General features: G+C 35.9%; 1 protein-coding gene across 1 annotated transcript; it reads left to right on the top strand.

Annotated features, from left to right (window-relative positions):
* Window positions 1-12,578: 12,578 nt before the first annotated feature.
* On the top strand, window positions 12,579-18,647 carry LOC149844766 (glycine cleavage system H protein 2, mitochondrial-like). Its single transcript, XM_089997331.1, has 4 exons — window positions 12,579-12,750; window positions 14,939-15,027; window positions 17,097-17,267; window positions 18,191-18,647. Exons 1-4 carry the CDS (start codon window positions 12,657-12,659, stop codon window positions 18,317-18,319), a joined length of 483 nt encoding a protein of 160 aa, XP_089853457.1. The 5' UTR covers window positions 12,579-12,656; the 3' UTR covers window positions 18,320-18,647.
* Window positions 18,648-22,100: the final 3,453 nt, after the last annotated feature.

The raw sequence follows: 22,100 nt of genomic DNA, 5'->3' as shown, positions 1-22,100 counted from the left end.
CTCCCACGAGTCACTATAGTGATTTGTAGTGTCTTTCGTAAATCACTATAGCGATTTGTAGTGTTATTCAAAAATCGATTTGTAGTTATAAAATGTGATTTGTAGTATTATCAAATATGCATAAAAAGTTATAAATTTTTTTAATAAACTAGATAAATAAAAAAAGAAAACCCTTTTTGCAGATTTCGAAAATAATCTCTCGTTGGAGAGATATGACTCTTGCAAAATGAATTAAAAACCTCTGCAACTCAAATAATACATAATAATAGAGGTCTGATTTTAAATCAAAATATGGAATGAAACGACCATAGAAATCACTAAAAATTAGCAAAAATAAACTAGACTCAATAACAAAGGCACCACTTTTTATGGATTTGAAATATGATCTCCGGTTAGGGAGATACGTCCCTCACAAGTTGGTCCTGATTCAGGTAGCGATTTACGCCGTAAATAGCACAACGATTTGCTCAAGACACTGTAAGTCACAATAGAGATTTACACATAATGATTTACTGAATAACACCACAAATCGCTATAGTGACTCATGAAATACACTACAAATCGCTTTGTAGTATTATTCAGTAAGCCGTCACGCGTAAATCGCTATTTGAATCAAGACCAACTTATTGGGGGCGTAGATGCCTAACCGGAGATCGGATTTCCAGTCCGTAAAAAGCAGCGTCTTCTTTTTTGAGTTTAGTTTATTTATGCTAATTTACAATAATTTTTATGAGCATTTTATACCTGTTTTTGGTCAAAAACCAAGACTCTGTCACACTTTATACCGTTTGAGTTACTCAGGTTTTTAGTTCAATTTGCAAGAGTTATATCTCCATAACGGAAGACTATTTTCCAAATCTACAAAAAAGGTTTTCTTTCTTTATTTGTCTAGTTTATATTTAGATTTTTTTATAACTTTATATACTCATTTGATATTTCAAATCTTTTAAAAACCGAAACTGGTTACAGAATTTTAGGTTCTCTAACAAGTTCATTTCCTGAAATTGAATGGTAACTTTCCAAAGTCACCATCTTCAAACCAAAAATAAATAAATAGAAAAATCGTGACAAAGGGTGTTACAAAAACCTCGAGCAAGAAACAACCGAAGGAAAAATGAGCACCACGATTAAACAAAACATTTTATTGTTCTTTTTCGATAGTTACAGAAGGGAAAGAAAAGGAAAAAATTATACAAAACCTCAAAAAATTTTGGTCTCCAACGAGTCCCTACAGCGATTTATAGTATTATCGAGTCTCCAACGAGTCCCTACAGTAATTTATAGTGTTATCGGGTCACCCATGAGTCACTATAGCGATTTGTAGTGTCTTCCGCAAATTACTATAGCGATTTGCAGTGTTATTCAGTAATCAATTTATAGTTATAAAATGGGATTTGTAGTGTTATCAAATATGTATAAAAAGTTATAAAAAAATTTAGATATAAACTAGATAAATAAAAGAAGAAAACTCTCTTTGCAGATTTGGAAAATGATCTTCTGATGGGGAGATATGATTATTCCAAAATGAACTAAAAACCTATGCAACTCAAATAATACAGAATAATAGAGGCCTGGTTTTTAATCAAAATGGGGAATGAAACGACCATAGAAATCACTAAAAATTTGCAAAATTAAACTAGACTCAATAACAAAGGCTCCACTTTTTACGGATTTGAAATATGATCTTCGGTTAGGGAGATACGCCCCAGATAAGTTGGTCTTGATTCATGTAGCGATTTATGCCGTAAATCGCACAACGATTTGCTCAAGACACTGTAAGTTACAATAGCGATTTACACATAATGATTTATTGAATAAGACCACAAATCGATATAGTGACTCATGAAATACACTACAAATCGCTTTGTAGTGTTATTCAGTAAGCCGTCACGCGTAAATCGCTATTTTAATCAAGACCAACTTTTCGGGGGTGTATCACCGAAAAGATGAATTGTTGTCATCTATCACCGACACGATCCTTGTGTTGGCTCCCTTCCGGTATGGAGAAAGAAAAGAGACACACGACCCTTAAGAAGGGGATACTATCCGTGCCAAAAGCACTTCCCCCTGTGGTGTCTTGCATTTCTTAGGATCCACCTATCACTCTCTTTTTATCCCACAACTCTTTGTCCTCGGCGCTGCCAACTCGAATGGCTACTAATAGAAAGAAGGGATTTTTTTTACTATAACCTAGGTTAGGCGGGACATGGATGAGGTGAATACATGCCCTTCTACTATTGATCATTTTCATCGTCAGATTATAGGAGCTCATGTCCCAGCCTCTTCTTATTATCATCTTATATACGCATATAGGAAATCTCCTACCGGTGCGTAGCATATCATCCCATCCCTTTCCTCATATTAGTTTCTACTTATCCGGATCTAGGATTCATTCTTGTTCTATCATCTTCCTATGTTGAGCTTAGAAACCCTAAATGGCATCTCCTATCGGGCATGCCCATATCATCTCCGATACTTTCTTATTTCCATACTTCTACGATTCCCTTATCCACTTCTATGAGATTTCACTAGTTCGGCCATGAGAGAACAGAAGTCGGGCTCGTCCATAGAAAACCATGTTGCCTTTCTTCACTAACCGGAGATCGGATTTTTGATCCGTAAAAAGCATCGTCTTTGTTATTGAGTCTAGTTTATTTCTGCAAATTTTTAGCATTTTTATGGGCATTTCATACCTGTTTTTTTCCAAAAGCCAAAACCCTATCACACTTTATATTGTTTGAGTTACTTAGGTTTTTACTTCATTTTGCAAGAGTCATATCTCCCCAATGAGGGATCATTTTTCAAATCTGTAAAAAGGGTTTTCTTTCTTTATTTGTCTAGTTTATATGTAGAAATTTTTATAACTTTATATACTCATTTGATATTTTAAATATTTTCAAAACCGGAACTGGTTATAGAATTTCAGGTTCTGTAACAAGTTCATTTCCTGAAATTGAACGGTAACTTTCCGAAGTCACCATCTTCAAACCAGAAAAAAAAACAGAAAATTGTGAAAAAGGGTGTTACGAAAACCTCAAGAAAGAAACAACCGAAGGAAACATGAGCACCACGATTAAACAAAACACTTTATTGCTCTTTTTCGATAGTTACAAGAGGGAAAGAAAAGAAAAAATTATACAAGGCCCTAAATTTTTTTTGTCTCCAACGAGTCTCTACAATGAGTTATAGTATTGTCGAGTCTCCAACTTGTCCCTACAACGCTTTATAGTGTTGTCGGGTCTCCAACGAGTCACTATAGCGATTTGTAGTGTTATTCAGTAATGGATTTGTAGTTATAAAATGCGATTTGTAGTATTATCAAATGTGTATAAAAAGTTATAGAATTTTTTAGATATAAACTAGACAAATAAAAGAAGAAAACCCTTTTTGCAGATTTGAAAAATGATCTTCCGTTGGGGAGATATGACTCTTGCAAAATGAACTAAAAACATGTGCAACTCAAATAATGCAGAATAATAGAGACTTGGATTTTAATTAAAATGGAGAATGAAAAGACTATAAAAATCACTAAAAACTGACAAAAATAAACTAGACTTAATAAGAAAGGCATCGCTTTTTACGGATTTAAAATACGATCTTTGGTTAGAGAGATACGCTCCCGACAAGTTGGTCTCGATTCAGGTAGCGATTTAAGTCGTAAATCGCACAATGATTTGCTGAAAACACTGTAAGTCACAATAGCGATTTACACATAATGATTTACTGAATAACACCATAAATCACTATAGTGATTCATAGAATACACTACAAATCACTATAGCAATTTGTAGTGTTATTGAGTAAGCCGTCATGCGTAAATCGTTATTTGAATCACAACCAACTTGTTCGGGTGTATCTCCCTAATCGAAGATCGAATTTTCGATTCGTAAAAAACAACATCTTTGTTATTGAGTCTAGTTTATTTTTTCCAATTTTTAGCAACTTTTATGGGCATTTCATACCTATTTTTGGTTAAAAACCATGACCATGTCATACTCTATATCATTTGAGTTACTCAAGTTTTTAGTTCATTTTGCAAGAGTCATATCTCTCCAACGGAAAATCATTTTTCAAATCTGTAAAAAGGTTTTTTTTTATTTATTTTTCTAGTTTATATCTGAAAATTTGTAGAACTGTATATACTCATTTATATTTCAAATTTTTTCAAAACCGGAACTGGTTACAAAATTTCAGGTTCTGTAACAAGTTCATTTCCTGAAATTGAACGGTAACTTTTCGAAGTCACCATCTTCAAACCAGAAAAAAAAAACAGAAAAATTATGAAAAAGGGTGTTATAAAAACCTCAAGCAAGAAACAACCGAAGGAAACATGAGCACCACGATTAAACAAAACACTTTATTGCTCTTTTTCGATAGTTACAAGAGGGAAAGAAAAGAAAAAATGTGTACAAGGCCCTGAAAAATTTTGGTCTCCAACGAGTCCCTACAACAATTTATAGTATTATTGGGTCTCCAATGAGTCTCTACAACAATTTATAGTGTTGTCGGGTCTCCAATGAGTCACTATAGCGATTTGTAGTGTCTTCCACAAATCACTATAGTGATTTGTAGTGTTATTCAGTAAACGATTTATAGTTATAAAATGCGATTTGTAGTGTTATCAAATATGTATAAAAAGTTAAAAAAAAATTAGATATAAACTAGACAAATAAAAGAAGAAAACCTTGTTCGCACATTTGGAAAACGATCTCCCGTTGGAAAGATATGACTCTTGCAAAATGAACTAAAAACATGTGCAACTCAAATAATGCAGAATAATAGAGGCTTGGTTTTTAATCAAAATGTAGAATAAAACGATTATAGAGATCACTAAAATTGATAATAATAAACTAGACTCAATAACAAAGGCACCGTTTTTTACGGATTTGAAATATGATCTCCGGTTAAGGATATACGCCCCCGACAAGTTGATCCTGATTCAGGTAGCGATTTACGTCGTAAATCGCACACCGATTTGATGAAAACACTGTAAGTCACAATAGCGATTTACACATAATGATTTACTTAATAACACCACAAATCACTATAGTGACTCATGAAATACACTACAAATCGCTATAGCAATTTATAGTGTTATTCAGTAAGCCATCACGCGTAAATCGTTATTTGAATCAAGACCAACTTGTCGAATGCGTATCTCTCTAACCGAAGATCGGATTTCTGATCCGTAAAAAATGACATCTTCGTTATTGAGTCTAGTTTATTTCTGCCAATTTTTAGCAACTTTTATAGGTATTTTATACCTGTTTTTGGTAAAAAACTAAGACCCTATCACACTCTATATCGTTTGAATTACTCAGGTTTTTAGTTCAATTTGCAAGAGTCATATCTCCCCAACGAGAGATCATTTTTCAAATATGTAAAAAGGGTTTTCTTTCTTTTTTTGTCTAGTTTATATATGGAAATTTTTATAACTTTATATACTCATTTGATATTTCAAATTTGTTAAAAACCGGAATTGGTTACAGAATTTTAGGTTTTGTAACAAGTTCATTTTCTGAAATTGAACGGTAACTTCCCGAAGTCACCATCTTCAAACCAGAAAAAAAAAACAGAAAATCATGGGAAAGAGTGTTACGAAAACCTCGAGCAAAAAACAATCGAAGGAAACATGAGCACCACGATTAAACAAAACACTTTATTGCTCTTTTTCGATAGTTATAAGAGGGGAAAAAAATTTATACAAGGCCTCAAAGCGGGAGTCCCTAGACCTCCCTTTTGTAAAAGCAAAAACTCTGAATCAGTCTCCACAACTTATCAAGTTGAATGATGCTACCCACGACGGGGGGAGCCCCCAGACCTCGATTCTGTAAGGGCTAAAACTCTGAATCAGGCTCCACAACTCATCAAGTTGAACGATGCTACAGTCAATGTGCAGGTTAGTCGGTGCTTGATGGAGCAATGCAGAATCGTCTGCTGGATGTGCACAGAAGCAAAAAGAGAAGGAAGAGAGAGTGAGATGGTTGATGTTCATGGCCTTCTCCAGGGGGGATTCCTTTCTCGGATAATCCTGGAGTGCATGGACTGGGTCTTAAATAACCATCTTCGGGGTACTTAAGTCTTTACAACCATTCATTTTCTATAATCGTTATTTGTTTTAGCATCAATGAAGAGAAGGGTACTTAAGTCTTTGCAATCACATCAAACTCCAACGCTAAGTGATGGTGACAAACATGGGGATACGAGCCACACATGCTTACATAGCCCCATCCCCGTCCTCGATCCCCACCTTGCCCTCTCCACCCCAACCCCGATCTTTCTTTAGAGATGGCACTGGACCGAGGGAAAACGGGGCCCCGCCCCACCTCACCCCGTTTGGACCAGGGATGGAGGACATGAAACGGGGATGGAGATTAAAATCAAAACTCGTGTGGGGTTAGAGGGTAGAATTTTGAGACGGGGTAGGGGTGGAGACCTTGTCGCCCACGCCCATCCCCACCCCGGTTCACTGCCATCCCTACTTGTTTGTATTACTTTTGATCAGTTGTGCCTCGATGATTGAAGAATCTTGCAGCACAGAACACTAGTCCTGTTCCTGGAGATTGAAATCCATTTGCGCGACTTTGTAGGAATTGCTCCTGGTCGTCAAAAAATACTCGAACCGGCTTTCCTATGGACTCATCTCTATAAGAAACCCAGTATCAGAATGACCATCTTTGCTAGCGCTTTGCTACATGTGATGGTTTGAAGAATGAGACTTTGGAAGCCTTTCTTTCATTGGGATGAAAAACACCATCTCCTCGATGTGCCGAAATGTGGTGTTGCCAAAATTTGGTGTTGGGAATGTTACCGAAAATATCATATTGTGAATGGTGTTGAGGTTGTCAACTCCATACGCCGTCACTCCCAAACAAGAGAGAGGGTGTTTGGGGGTAACTGCAATGCACTGCTCCCAAACAGCAAAGGGTGTTGGGGAAACCGCAACGCCCATCCAATTCAGGCTTCTGAATATATATCCTTAATGAAGCTCTCGATCTGTTTAGAATTACAATGTTCACCAGCATTTTGCTACAAGTGTTGGTTTCAAGGATGAGATTTGCTATCAAAAGGCAAGTGCTTTACTAGCAACTCTTGATACAAATCATTACTGAAGCAAGCGATGCAGGATAAGATAACTGGCATCAAAATGACAAAAAATAATGAATTTGGAAACATAGCAATACATGAAACGGATAGAAATTCGTTAAAGAATCTTACATGATTAATAATGTTTTTCATTTAAAAAGATGAATGAATAAAAAGATAAAAATGATTGACAAAAAAAGAACTGTGTGATGGTTTAGTTTGATTTTGATTTTTGTCCAAGAACGGGGTTTAGGTATCAATAATTTTTACAACGTGCCTTTCTAAATATATTTTTCGTGTTCTAAGCATTCAGAAGAATGAGTTCTTTTCGCCGGATTTATTAAAAAAACAGTATAATTTATTTTATTGTTTGCAAAGTTTTATCGGAAAAGATGTGCTTTAACAGCCTTGCAACTAGGGGTGTCAACGAGCCTGGTTTGCCCAGACCCGACCTGAACGTTACCCTACAGGGTCCAGGTATGGTGATAAATAAGAAGACCCGATTAAGACCTGGGTCCTGACCCGAAGGTCTGACTAAATCAGTGTGACAAGTAATGTGAACGGTTCGGATTTGGTTCAGACGTGGGCATTACTGAATCTGACTGAATCAGATATTGCCTAAATGGAGAATGGTAATACCGAAGTCCGAATTGAACTAGCTAACTGAATATACTTGTACTAGAATTTGGACCCTAAGTCAACTCAGATTTGGATGCAAAACTGTTTACCAAATGAGAATCAGATGCTACTTGATTTACCGAATCCAACCGAACTTAATTACTTATATGTGGTCAGATATATGCCTAGAATCTTAGAATTTTGTATGTCGGCAGCTGCTAAGATAGATAATGAAAATATACTCATAAAAAATATATTCCCAGAAAAGCACTTTGCATCAAATTGTTTTAGCATAAAAAACATGATTTTTTTTTTCAATCACCAAACTCTGGTGCATTGTGAGCAGTTAATATCTGATACACTTAAAAAACTTCACTAGGCAACACAATTGAACAGTTTCAAATACATGTTTTTGGCTAGGCAAACCATGTAGATCACAGTGGCTTTTTTTCTTTCTTTTTTTTGAAAGGCAAGTTGGGGTTAGTCAGACCCCTACCAGTTATACAACGATACCATTGGGATTCGAATTTGGAACGTCCCAACACAAGGTGACGTGCACTAGATGCTCCTACCAGACAAGCGGAGCCCCCTAGGTACTTTTCCCGCTATGTTACTCGACCCCTTAAATCGTGATCATGCAGAAACCTTTTATAAGTGCTAACAAAGAGAGCAGATCAGGTGATCAGCCAAATCAGTTTAAGGAAAGCATTTGGCATCCTCGCTGTCCACAAATTGCATAAAGACCGAGGGTTCTCGTGAGATGAAGCAATGGACGGTAAAGATATCAAATCACTTTCTTAAAGTGATTTGACGGATCACCTGATCTGCTCTCGCTAACAAAGCCATATTCGTATTGCTTGATTCTCGTAAAGTCTAGTTGTGAAAAAAGAGTGACTTGTACTAGAGTGTATGGTACAGTTGATGGTAGCCAATATTTCCCCCTAATTTAGGTGTGATCATGTACATAATACTTGCAGGGGTCGAATGAGATAGCTGCACTAGGGATGCAAATGGATCAGGTCCAGTACTTGGCCATCAGGGAGACATGCACTGACAGCTCCTACCAACCACGCTGAGCCCACACAGTTTTACGCTGCCGCTGCCGCCGGGACAGTGATCATAAGTACGGTAAGCAGAGTCATCGCGACTAGGTCTCTGATCCTGGAGGCGGTTTCTTCATGTAAATATAAAAAAAAAACAAAGTAGGTGGTACCAAAGGGTGAGCTTTGGTGCAGGTTGACAACATGAGCTTGGTCAGTGGTCAAAATCCAAAGTAGGTCGTGCCAAACCATGATGCAACAACTATACGTAAATCTAAACAAGGTAATTTCACTTTCACATGCACCATCTAGCTGGTAATTAGGTTGCTTTCTCATGGTGGAGGTGGACCATAATTTTGGCATCAGATGATGCCCCCGCAAGATCGAGTCACAGATGCGGACAAAGAAAGATTGGGGACCATTTGGGCTTTCAGGCGCCCACAAAATCATAAGTCCAGCACGTGACTAAACCATTTTATTAATCATATTTTTTGTTAAAAATGTATATGAAAAATATTTAAAAAAATTACTTGTTATACCACTTATAGTAAATGGTACAAAAAGAGGGGCATGACTTTTGGTATGCCATGCAAGGTTGGTAATTAAGAACATTAAGGAGAGAGAGAGAGAGAGTTTGGAAAGGTAACTCTTAATTTGTAAAAAAAATTGCATTAGTGCCACGCTCTGTAACAAATATCGTAAGATTTATAAAAATCTTGTGATAATATCGCGAGAAATTGCCTCATGAGATTTTCAAACTATGACAAATATTTTGATATTTACGGTTTTAGTAGATATTTATCACGAGATTTTATTTTTAAATGTGTTTTATTTGTATTTTCTTATAAAATTTTTTTTTTTATTTTTTATTGCTGAGATTTTGCCAAAAAATGCAAGATTTATGAAAATTTTCAAAATCTCTCAAGTTTTTGAATCCCGAGATTTTGCCGTTTTTAACTTTTGTCACTATGGTTCCATGTAAGTATTACATTCTTTTTTTGAGAAAAAAATTACAAATATCCAATGAAATTCATTAAAAAAATTCGTGATAAACATGTCATTTGAAAGATGCTATAAAGGAGATACTTTTTGTCTTCCACTGCCCATGGTTCTCTTTTTATCATATTTATACAACTATACCATTGGGTTTTGAACCTGCAACGTCGACGTGCACTAGTTGATCCTACCAGACAAGCAGAGCCTGGGTTGGTAGGTATAAGATTAGATTATAAAGTACTTTTCATACCTAAGAGAAGCTCTTTCCTACCAGGGATGAAAACAAATGCCTAGAGAGAGTGGTGTGGACGCCTACCATCTTTCATACAAAATGCCAGAGTGACATCTCACCCTTTCCCCCTCGGAAAGCATTTTCCCATGCCGAGGGGGCTTTTTCTTATAAAGCCTACTTCCCTTCATTTACGTAACAAACGCCTCATTACTTTTCATGAGAATCACACATTCATGTCTTACAACATGTTTGAATATCTCAATTAACAGAACCGGAATATGATTTGAACTCATTATTTTAAGAGTCAGGATTTCAAATCAAGGATCTCTGGATCGACCCGATCCAACCCTTGGGGCAAGAAATCCTTCATTAGGGATGTAAGAAGTTCAAATTCAGGTCAAATGTGGCTCATACCATATCTGACTAATGATGTTGGCTTAACGGATTTGAATCCTGATTTTATATTTGATTTGTAAAAAGTTCGTACCATATTCAGATTTTTTTTACATGTTATTAGATTCGGATCTGTCCGATTTGGTAACAAAAAAATAAAAACTATATTCGCATCCAATTCTAATCGGAATATCGTTTTGGTTTACCAAATCGGACTAAAAAAGGCCAGATTTGGTCAGATATCGGATAAAAATCCGACCCTTTGACAGCTCTATCGGATCTCAAATCAGGACTGTTTGTGTAACGGCCGAATCTGGCGTGGGCCCCATGCCGGATCTGACCTTGAACTTGTTTCCTGGGGCACTCGGACTCCACTTTAAATTTGTACTGTGTCTGTATCCATATTCTTAGTCACATGTGACATGGGCTACACTGGCCAGGACTTGAGTTAGGAGTGTCAATAGGCTGGGTTTGACCTGGACCCAACTCGTACCAAACCCTATAAGGTAAAGGTTTGATGATAAATAAGGTTCGATTAGAATCTAGATTGGACCCGAAAGGTCCGATTAATAAATGGAGCCAGTTATGGTTTGTGAAATTTTATACCAGACCTGGGCCTGACCCGAGTTCCGACTAAGATTCACAAATTTTCAATGAAAAAAGACAAAAAATATTATTTTACCTGGTATGGTTCATATAATCTTTATAGGATCCGAGTATGATTTCTTGTATGGTGAGCCAATTAAACCATAGTCCAGACCCTGAACCATCATCTCAAACAGTTTGGTTCCACCTAAAGGTGCGAATAGGTTGGGTTTGACCCAGATCCGACCCGTACCAAACCCTATAGGGTGAGGGTTTGGTGATAAATAAGAAGACCTAATTAGAATCCGGCTCGGATCTGAAGGGTCCGATTAATATATGGTGGTTTGTGAAGTTTCGTACCAGACACGGGCTTGACCCGAGTTTCGATTAAGACCTACAAATTTTCAATATAAAAATGACAAAAAATATTATTTTGCCGGGTATGATCTGGATCTAGTTCATGTAATTCTTAGTATTTTATGATGAATCCCATTAGACCCGAGTTTACCATCCTCTCAAATCAGGTTTGTGTCTGATTCTATTCCGAACTAAACCCGATCCGTTGACACCCCTAGTTTCATCTGAGTCCAAATCAAACCCGACCCGTTGACACCCCTAACTTGAGCCAGTCCCGACCTATGTTCATTCCCCACTCCACCAACAAAGTACACCAAATTGCGAATTGCCACCAATGTTGTCAGTATGTGCTCATATCGTATCGGTAGAAAATCAAGACACATTGAATCAACATGTTTTTTAATACAACAACAACAACTACGCCTTCATCCTTAAACAATTGGGGTCGGCGATATGAACCAAAAAAGAAAACCATTCTGGGTCTTCCACATGAATCCTTCTCCTCCAATCATTTCTATCCAAAGCCATGTCCTCGGTGAGGTTCAAAGCATTCATATCATTTCCTAACACCTCCATCCATGTCTTTCTAGGCCTACCACGACCTCTTTTAACTAATATATTTTCCCATTTTTCCATCCTTCTAACCGGAGCATCATTAGGCCTTCGCCGAATATGTCTAAACCACCATAAACGATTTTCTCTCATCTTATTTTCAATAGGTGCAACACCTACCTTTTTTCATATCTTCTCGTTTCGAATCTTATCTTTTATTGTATTTTCACACATCCATCTCAGCTACACTCATTTTTTGAATATGATGTCTCTTAGCAGCCCAACATTCTGTACCATATAGTAAAGCGGGCCTAATAGTCGTCCTATAAAACTTTTCCTTCAACCGCAATGACATTCTACTCGCACAACACTTCAGTTGCACAACATGTTTTTTAATAAATATAAAAAATAATAAAATATATATTTTAATATTTTATAAATATTATTTTAATAGTTTTAACATGTGTCGCATTCTGTGTTTTATTTTTAGGCCGATAAAGAGCAGAATGATTCACTTGAGTATCGTTTAGGCCGATACAGTTGAATCGTTGCCTAAACGATTCAGGCCCGATACCGATACTGACAACATTGGTTGGGACTGTTTGTTTTCGGTGCCTCAGAATGTTGGTGGTGTGTCACACCTGTTCCTACGCTGACACCTACTTGATTCCTTGCCTTCCTGTTCCCAGTCCCATTCATGAACACAAAACACAGCGTGAGAGAGAGAGAGAGAGAGAGAGAGAGTTCACCGCTCACAAAAACCAACACTCCTCTTCTGAAATCACTTCCGAACATCAATGGCTTCCAGAATGTGGGCTTCAAGGGCCGCCTCCTACCTCAGACTCTCACGGCCTTCTCCTTCTTCCTTTTTCTGCAGATCCTTCTCCTCCGGTACTCTCTCTCTCTCTCATGAAGGATCATAGATCCCGAACATTGAGGATCGGAGTTTTGGAAGATCCTCTGCTTGCGATCTCGAATTGTTAATCTTTTATTAGTTCGTTTGTTTCTCTTACTTTGTCTCTGTTTGTGTTGCGTCTTTTCGAACCGGTAGTGCTTGATCATGACCCCGAAGTTAGCCATGTCGGCAGTGCGATATTCTTGTACTGCGTGATCTATTAGGTTTCTGTTTCTCTTTTTCTTGTTTTATTTTTCCCTATAGAGATCATGGATGGGATGCGATGAGATCTCTGGGTTATTGCGGTATTTTGTGTTGTTTGTTGATCTTGATATGGATTTTGTTGATGTGCTTGGTTAGATCTATGACTAGCATTCGCATTTTGTACTTTTTTTGCAATCAGAAGCAAGGCCGTCATGAATGTGGACAGATCATGGTTGTTAAAGTGTTTCAATCGATGAATTTTTTTATGCTCTTCAGAATTCTATTGGGGAAGAATTTGCATCAATATCTCAATTTCAGTTCAAACGACGGGCACTCCATGTTCTGATAAATATTTACAATCCACGCGAAGAGAAAAAAGCAGAATCTGTGTAAAGAAATGCATTGAGAAACGGCAGATATATGGAGCTTTTCAACGAGATGTTGCTTTTTCAAATCTCAAAGTTGAAAGCAATAGCGTGAAATGTTAAAACGTGTCTGGTGGGTGAGTTGTGACTGTACGATCATGTTGCTCTGTTCTGATCACAGTATCAAAACAGAAGAATGAGCTTCTTGAAGGTTCTTTAGATCTAAATGGTTACATTTCCAGGATGCTCTCATTTTTACCTCTGCATATCTTTCTCCCTATCCAGTTTACAAAACAAGTGACTACATAAAAATCATGTATACCTGTATCCCAAACCCATATCGTGGTGGCATACTCAATATCGTTAGAACAAGTGCTTTTCTTTTCCTTTTCAGCTTCCTGATGTTTCAGAAGCTGTAGTGAAATGAGTATGTTTTCCTTCTTTCTGCTTTGTTAATGGATCCTGTTTTGAGTTTTTATTTTCTGTTACAAGGCAGATTTATTGGCGTGTGACTGCATATTGGAGCAGCTCGAGGATGTATTTATTGTGTTTTTGGCTTAGCTTCTTCATGTATTTGGAGGTTAATTTGATCATGTGATTGTTGACACGGTATCAATTGGTTTTCAATTACAAGTTGGTGGAAGACACAAATATTTTATATGGTGGATCATTTCTCCATAAAAATGGAGTTTTCAATAAGTTTTTCTTTTTCAGCTTCAAGGGAAATGTATTGAGGTGTGACTGCTCACTGGAGCAGCTGGAGGATACATTTATTGTGTATTTGGCTTAACTTTTTCCAACTATAATGAAGATTGCTTATGCATTTGGAGGTTAATTGGATTATCTGATTATTGATTCAGCATCAATTGATTTCCAATTAGAAGTTGGTGCAAGAAAAAACTAATAGTTCCATGTACAGAATGCTAGATAAATATTTTGCAATTTGGTAACAGAAAGTTTCCATAGCTATGGGAAGTTATGTACATGTAATATATTTCCACGATGGAGAAGCTTGTCTATGTTTCCCGCAATGCCATTTAAGATTATAAATACAAGTCGGGAAAAATAATTCAGAGCAAACATTTATGAAGGGATTCCTTTGTATCAAACATCTCTAAATCCTTGATTTGAGGGAGGAAAAGCGAACTGTAAATTTGCGTAGCATGTCCACCAGCAAAGAAGGGGAATTAGAGGAGTCAGAAAAACAGTGAAAGATAATTGATGTGAAAGACATCTAATAACTGGCAAAAGAAAGAAAACTTGTGTTCATAACCTTTCATCTAAGCCACGATTCTTATACATTTTGGATGGTTGTAAACCTGTCATGGGGCCTATACCTTCTGATTTTGACCACATGCACCACATGTGAAATGTGTTAGGAATATACGCAAATGGATGTGATTGAGGCACATGTAATTTGATATCTTTTATAAGTGTAAAAGGCATATGTCAAGACCATGTAATTTGTGGATCACATTAAATGGTTGATTTCCATAGCTGTCTTCTTTTTTGCGTACTACAGGATAGCTTTTTGAAGTAAATTTGTGTTGGGAAATGCCTAATTGACAAAGCATGATTTCCTTCATACTAATTTTTCCATTTTGCCATGTTGCAGTTGTGAAGGACTTCATGTATGCTGATTCTCATGAGTGGGTTAAAGTGGATGGCTCTTTGGCTACTGTGGGGATTACTGACCATGCTCAGGTTATTATTTTCGTTTATCCAATTTTGGATAGATCTTTATTTTCTGGTGTAATGATATTATGTGAAAATCCTTCAATGATGGCTCTCTTATCACCACCTTTTCATTTGATTAATATTTTATTTTGGCATTTAGCAAATGAGAATTATTAAGTTTTCACTGAAGTTGGTTATTGGCAATTGAAGTTTGTAAGCAAGTAAGATTCACAGAACTGGAGTATTTATTACCTTTTAGGATATTCCTGATTTCTATTCTTATATGTTGCATATTGTTATGGATAGCTTGTGCTGTTTAGAATTTAAAAAATAACAAATTGGAAAATATAGTACAGTTCCAAATAATTGTTGATTTTATCACCATACATCAATTAGTCATTCTACTTGAGGATATTGTTGTCTGCTATTAATGCTAGTGTATAAGGTTCACAATTTTAAGATGAGATGAGTGCATTCAAGGAATTTTAGTGTTGATGCCACCAAATAACAAGGGATGCTTAAGGGCTCATTTCTTTCATGCAGATTTCATATGAAAGTGTCGAGCTGGCATCCCTTTCCCATCATGGGTGAAAGAAATGGGAAATCACACAGATGGGAAAGTGCCAGCATGGCATGTGTGGGCTTGCACATTTCCCATCCCTGTCCTTATTTCATGTGTAAATCCCTTCACATCTCCCACCATGTGAAGGAGTTTTCATAGAAAAGTTCAGCTGGCAGGAGATCTTCCAAAATCATTCCCTTTCCAATGAAAGGGCCTTCCCTTCCATGGTTATGAAATAAACAGGCCCCAAGTGTTGGATTATGGATTTGCTGTTATTGGTGACTGCAAACTTGGTCTAACTGGTTGAGATGTGAATGGATTTACACATGACATAAGGACATAGGGGCTGTATTGCAACTCGACCACTGGTTGAGATATTAAACATGAACTCTGCAATACATCTAGACTTGAACCTCATCCAGCCATTCTAAAGTTCCCAAATCTTAGGTTAATATAAATTAATGATTTTAATATTCTTATAAGGGTTGTTTTTAATATGTGGCCCATAAGAAGGATACAAAAAGTGATTCCATGGACGTTGAACATAACTCTAGGTGAGTATTAGGTTATACTATTAGGTCGCCTGCAAATCGTGAGCCAATCATGTGGCTTGTTCCCTGTTCTATCTTGACCTGCAGGTGAAACATGACTTTTAGGAGGTGGGAAGGTCCTATTTCTGGGTCTCAACTTAGACAGGTCAACTAGGATGACCCTTATGGTTTCTGTTTGGATGGACTGAGAGACTTATCATAGTGCAGCATCATGTAATTGACTTTTCTTTTCTTGATCCTTTGACTAAAAAATTATTCAGTCTGCATGAAATGACTAGAAATCTCAGATGCTGAATAAGGTAATCCTATCTTCTTGTAAACCATAGCATTTGGTTTTGCTAGCTTGACTTGGGAAAAGTTGTTCATCAAACTATGATATAATATCAATAAAATCATCTTGTGTATGTTTGTGTCAGTTTATGAAAGTTCATCTTTTTCTAGTTTATATTTTGTTTAATATAGGGTCTCAACCTTAGTATGAGAAATATATTAGATTCTTTTCTGCTTTGTTTGAAGAATAATGGATTTAACATTAAGTGAACATGTTTATATACTTTTTATGCATTTGTATGCCCAAGCTGTGAACAAAACTTGTAAGTAATAATTTTGTTGCATCATATCTAATACAATGCATATCTTGAAATAGTTACCAAAGGGAAAAGTAGTGTCCATAAGACATGGTAACTATCTTGATTTACTGCCAAAATGTTCTCTTAGTTGTCCTACAAAGTTATTGAACTCCATGCCTATCGGTTTTGTTTCTTGTCAAAGACGTAAAAATGTGTATCACAAGCAAATTTATAGAAGTCATGCAGGGTAATAATCCATAGTAGGGCAAACTAGGAATTGAAATGAACATCAGGCATCTGATATGGTTATAGTTGCATATTAAACTATGGTACTAAAGATAGTATAATAGATCCTATGAACTGCTGCCTTGTTGCAAATTCCTGGTGTACTAATTTGTTTTTCCTCTATTTCAGGATCACTTGGGTGATGTTGTATATATTGAATTGCCTGAAGTTGGAACAACTGTAAAACAAGGAGGTAGCTTTGGTGCAGTTGAGAGTGTGAAGGCAACTAGTGACATCAACTCTCCTGTTTCAGGAAAGGTAGTGGAAGTCAATAAAGAACTTGGGAGTTCTCCAGGCTTGGTAAGTCATCCAGTAATTCACTCGCCTTAAGTTGATCACCATTATGGTGACAAAAACAATTACAATTAACAACAAGAAATGTTTAATTCATATAATAGTATCTATTTTTTCCTGAAAATATAATAATAATAGTAATAGTATCATATTTATTCTAGATATCCAGGTATTATAGGTTGATAAATCAAATATAGTATGCTTCTGGTTATGATACTAGGGGTTAAGAATTTGGATAACTTTTAGCTCTTAAGTGAAGAAATGCATTCTATTAGCCTTTTGGCATGTGATAGGCCGTACCTCAGATTTGGCTGTCTGGTTTTGGATATGACTTTGGGAAAACGTGAATGCTTTCCACTGGCATGAACTTGCATTTTGCTGACAGTACCAGTTCATAGATTCTCTCTTGATAGGCCTTGCTTGTTTGTTGGAGTGGCCTCCAGCATTCTCCCATGTTTCGTTGCTTCCATTTCTCACTATTCTTCTGTTTTTGCACACTTGTTTGTTAACCCTCATCTCCCTCTCTTCTTTCTTCTTATAATTCTTCCTCCAGTGCTGGAAGAAAATTAAAGATAACATGAATCTGATTGTCTTGATGTGTTGCCTCTGTAGGAAGCTAGAATCACAGAATAGAAGCTCAGACCTTCCAACAAAGGACTTGCTTGGTTGAATACTTTTTTTTGGGGTTGGCCAAGCCAGTGAAATTGCAAAAGAAAATATATTTAAATTTCATTGCTTCACTGAATATTTTAAAACCTAAGCATTCCAATTTAGTTTTTCAAGTATTATGCATTAGTATCCCATTTCTTCTTTGTGAAAAAGTGCGACCTTGAAAAGCTTAAAATTTCAATAAACCAAACTTGTTTGCTTTTTTCTAGGTGAAAATCAGGAAGACTGTGATGATGAATCAATTCTTTCTTATGATGCAGGTTAATGCTAGTCCTTATGATAATGGTTGGATTATAAAAGTTGATATAAGTGATCCGGATGAGCTGAAATCCTTAATGGATTCAGATAAATACACAAAGTTCTGTGAAGAAGAAGACTCTAAGCACTAAATGCAGTCAGGTGATGCATTTTGAGGTCATTCAGTAAAACAAAACATTTTGTCTGTGATATCGATTACAGTTCTCAAGCAGAACAGTTCTGGAAGTTTAACTTTCATCTTTTTGTGAAGAAATGCATTCGGATTGTTGAATTCCAATTTTGCTTGATATCCAATGTTAGTGCTTTCTGCATGAACTTGGCATATTGCTGCATCTTAGGCTTCTTTCTAGTTGTATCCCTAGAATTTTTATCATGGTTTAAATAAACCATTTATTGGCTATGGTTATACTTTTTGTGATTTAGAAGTATGGTTAAAACAAGGAACTTTTTTTTCTTTACTTTCATCATTTCATTATGATGTTATGTGCATTTTGTAGCCTCTTTACAATTTTTTGTCTAGCCCCACCATAATCCATCTTGATGGCCTTAATCTTCATTCGATCGCTGTCAACTGATTCATAAGCACGCATTCCATCATGTCAACATGAGTTCAGTCTCATCAAGTCCATGTGCTTTATGCATAATTCTCATCCCTTGAGAGCTTCCCTCTGTTTATTTTTTCTTTCTTTTTGAGGGAAAATTGTTAATTGCTTCTTTCAAAAGAATTGAAATACTATTGAGAATATGAGATACTTTGGTGCTTGATTAAAACTTGCAAAATGTCTTGTTTGGGATTCAAATGCCATGCCATTTGAAACAACTAATATATCAATAATGTTACTCCATGTGACCTTACTCGTAAGGTGGTTTGTACCATGTCAAAAATACTTTAGATCGTTGGACTTTGTTGTATAAACAGTTCAAAACTCTATGGTCCACACAATTGCCCTTTCCTTTTCTATTTATACGGGTTTTCTAAATTAAGCTTTTATTAGTTGCCTCTCTCCCTATAAGCCATTGCTTTTGCCTTAAAACTTATTAAAAATAAAAATTTATCCGTCTCTTTTCCTTTTTCCCCGCCCTTTTTTGTATTTATATAGGTTTTGGTAAAAGTTTTTTGTTTCTCCCTATTTTTCTTTTTCTTTTATTTGTTTTTTTGCGGAATCCTTTTTCACCCTACTGAGCTGCATCAAAGTTCCCTTCTTCCTCTGGTCCACAATCTCAATGTCAATGCCTTTTAATAGCCTCAGCTACCAGTGCAATTTAGGGGGGAAGTTAACAATGTATTTCTGTTTGTTCTGGTTCACCTCAAATGTTGTGACCTTCATAGTGACAAATCTTGCAAGATTTATGAAAATATCGTGAGAAATTACCTGAAAGTTTAACTCAGCAATTTCTCGTAGTTTTTTCATCAGAAACATAAATATCATGTTTAAAAATGCGATATTTATGTTTTTATTGGCTATTTGTCGTAAGTAAAATGATTGCATGTTTTTTATTTTATTTATTTATAAATATTTATTTTATATATTTTTTTATTTTTTTTTATTGCCGAGGTTTTGCCCCAAAAAAATGTGAGATTTGCAATTTTTTTTTATTTTTTTGGGCTGCCGAGATTTTGCCGTTTTTTTTTTTTTTACTTTTGTCACTGTGGCGACCTGTTGTCTATTGGTAATGCTGCAAAAGTTCAGCAACGAGTGTTTGTTCCCGTTTGCAAAATGATCTTGTCACACGGATACGGCTGTGGCTATGGGGATGAGAAATTTTTTTTGTGAAGCTTTTGATAACGATTGGAGTATCTGTGTGACAGCGCGACAAAATCCCATGGCTTAAAGTACTGGCTATACACCTGTTGAGAAGTATCACGATATTTATGAAAAAATCACAAAAAATATCGTGAGAAATCACCTGAGCGTGGTAGTTTTTTGTGATATTTTTCAAAATATTGTGTTTTTCAACATAAATATCGTGTTACTTTTTTAATGGTTATTTATTGTGAAAAAGAGTTTTTATTTTATAAATAAATTTATTTGTTTTTTCTATGGAAACTTATTTTTATATTTTAAATTTGTTTATTATTGCCGATATTTTACCCAAAAAACACGAGCTTTTTCAAAAAGTTTATATTTTTCTCTTTTTGGCTGCCCGTATCTTGCAGTTTTAAACGTTTGTCACTATGCTGTTACACCTCATCTGAGCCGCGTTAGTTGGGCAGCTTGGGTACTAGCATTTCCCCTTAATTTTCTCTATTTGCAGCCAATAAATTTGGTGCATCATGCAAGGGAATCTCAATCATGGCAGCCCATTCTTTCTTATCGCTTCTGCCCCTCGTATCGTTACCATTTGACAATACAACCTCAATAACCTAGAGAAGTATAGGGTATACCCCGGCTCAGACGAACTCACAAGCCGAGTTACGAGCCTAGCTTTACAAGCCGGTCAAGAACTGACTCATTTTCTAAAAAAAAAACATTTTCAAGTGTTTTTAAAGCTTGATAATATAAAAAATATATGTATAAAACATATATAATATGTATATATGTATAAAATATATAGAAAATGATCGTACTGTCCTTACAAGCTTCTCAAAATGCCTACCAATTTGACAAACCCCTCCCCCCTCATATCCAAAATCGCCAACTTAGTACGACCTTCGCCTACTAAATTGAATGCCCCTCAAAATAAAAAAGTGATTATGCGAATATTCTCAAATATAGTATGACCTTTGCAAATAATTTTTGTAAATGCCCCTCAAAATATGAGAACGTCCTTTAACTAAACACTCCCAATGTATGTCTATAAATACGGTACAACCTTCACAAATAATATTTGAGAATCACCCAAAATGTGCAAACGTTCTTTAAGTAGTACGTCCCTGAATACAACGTGACATCCACAAATAATGTTTGGATGTCCCCAAAATGTGCGAACCTAATTTAACTATTTCATATATACGTTCGCAAATACAATACAACCTATGCAAATAATTTGTATGAATGTCCTCAAAATGTTCCAACCTCATGTAACTAAATATTACTGAAATGCAAATGTCCTGACCTTCGCATGTAGATGTCGTCACATATTTGTGGATATTCGCATGACGATTCACAAACATCTTTTATATATGCAAAACTTTTTGCCTCATTTGCGAACATGCTGAACATTCACACATTCAACATGAGATTCATAAATTTTCTCATGACTTTGCTACAAATGTCCTCTTCCTTTTGTGAATCTCTATACGAGCATTAAATGCGACACTTCAGTTCTTCAAAATGCATGGTTCTTATTTTAGGGTTATTTTTGCATAAAGTAAGATTTTGTTGTCCCCAATGTTTCCCTCGGCAAAATGTTTTGATAACTATTTTTTGGCAGAATTCTCTGACGCTATTGCTTGCTCTTTGTCGAAACATTTCATCAACGACTTTTGAGCATTCAGGACATCAACAACAACAAGATATTATGATAAGTACATTTTTCATGGCTAAATAAGTTATTTTTTAAAAATTTTGACATGAAAGAATTGCATGGTTCTCAAGTTATCTTTGCATGTTCAATAGCCCATCCTATTTTTTGTTTGTTTAATTTTATTTTCATGTGAGTTTCTGTTTCTTGCTTTGTTTCCTTAATTTGTCATGCCTTCATTTTCGTGTGGTTGTTTATCTGATTTGGTCATGAAAATACTACAAAAAATATGTATTTAGCGCATTGTTTGCCTTGATCATTAAATTTATTGAATATAGTTCTTTAGGAGAAGTGCTAATGGATTGTTAATACTTTTTCATAGAACCTCTTATGGAAAAATTTAGACGAGATGCTACTCGTGACCTTTTTTGTGCTTCCAATTTTATCACTATGGCCATATATTATGTTACAAACTATTATTTCGTGAAACTTGAATAACTATTCTTA

This window comes from Nuphar pumila, chromosome 2 (assembly GCF_984573655.1).
Source record: "Nuphar pumila chromosome 2, dmNupPumi1.hap1.1, whole genome shotgun sequence".
Classification (NCBI taxonomy): Eukaryota; Viridiplantae; Streptophyta; class Magnoliopsida; order Nymphaeales; family Nymphaeaceae; genus Nuphar; species Nuphar pumila.
Note: the sequence above shows the minus strand (reverse complement) of the source record. Positions and strands in the feature narration are given on the sequence as shown.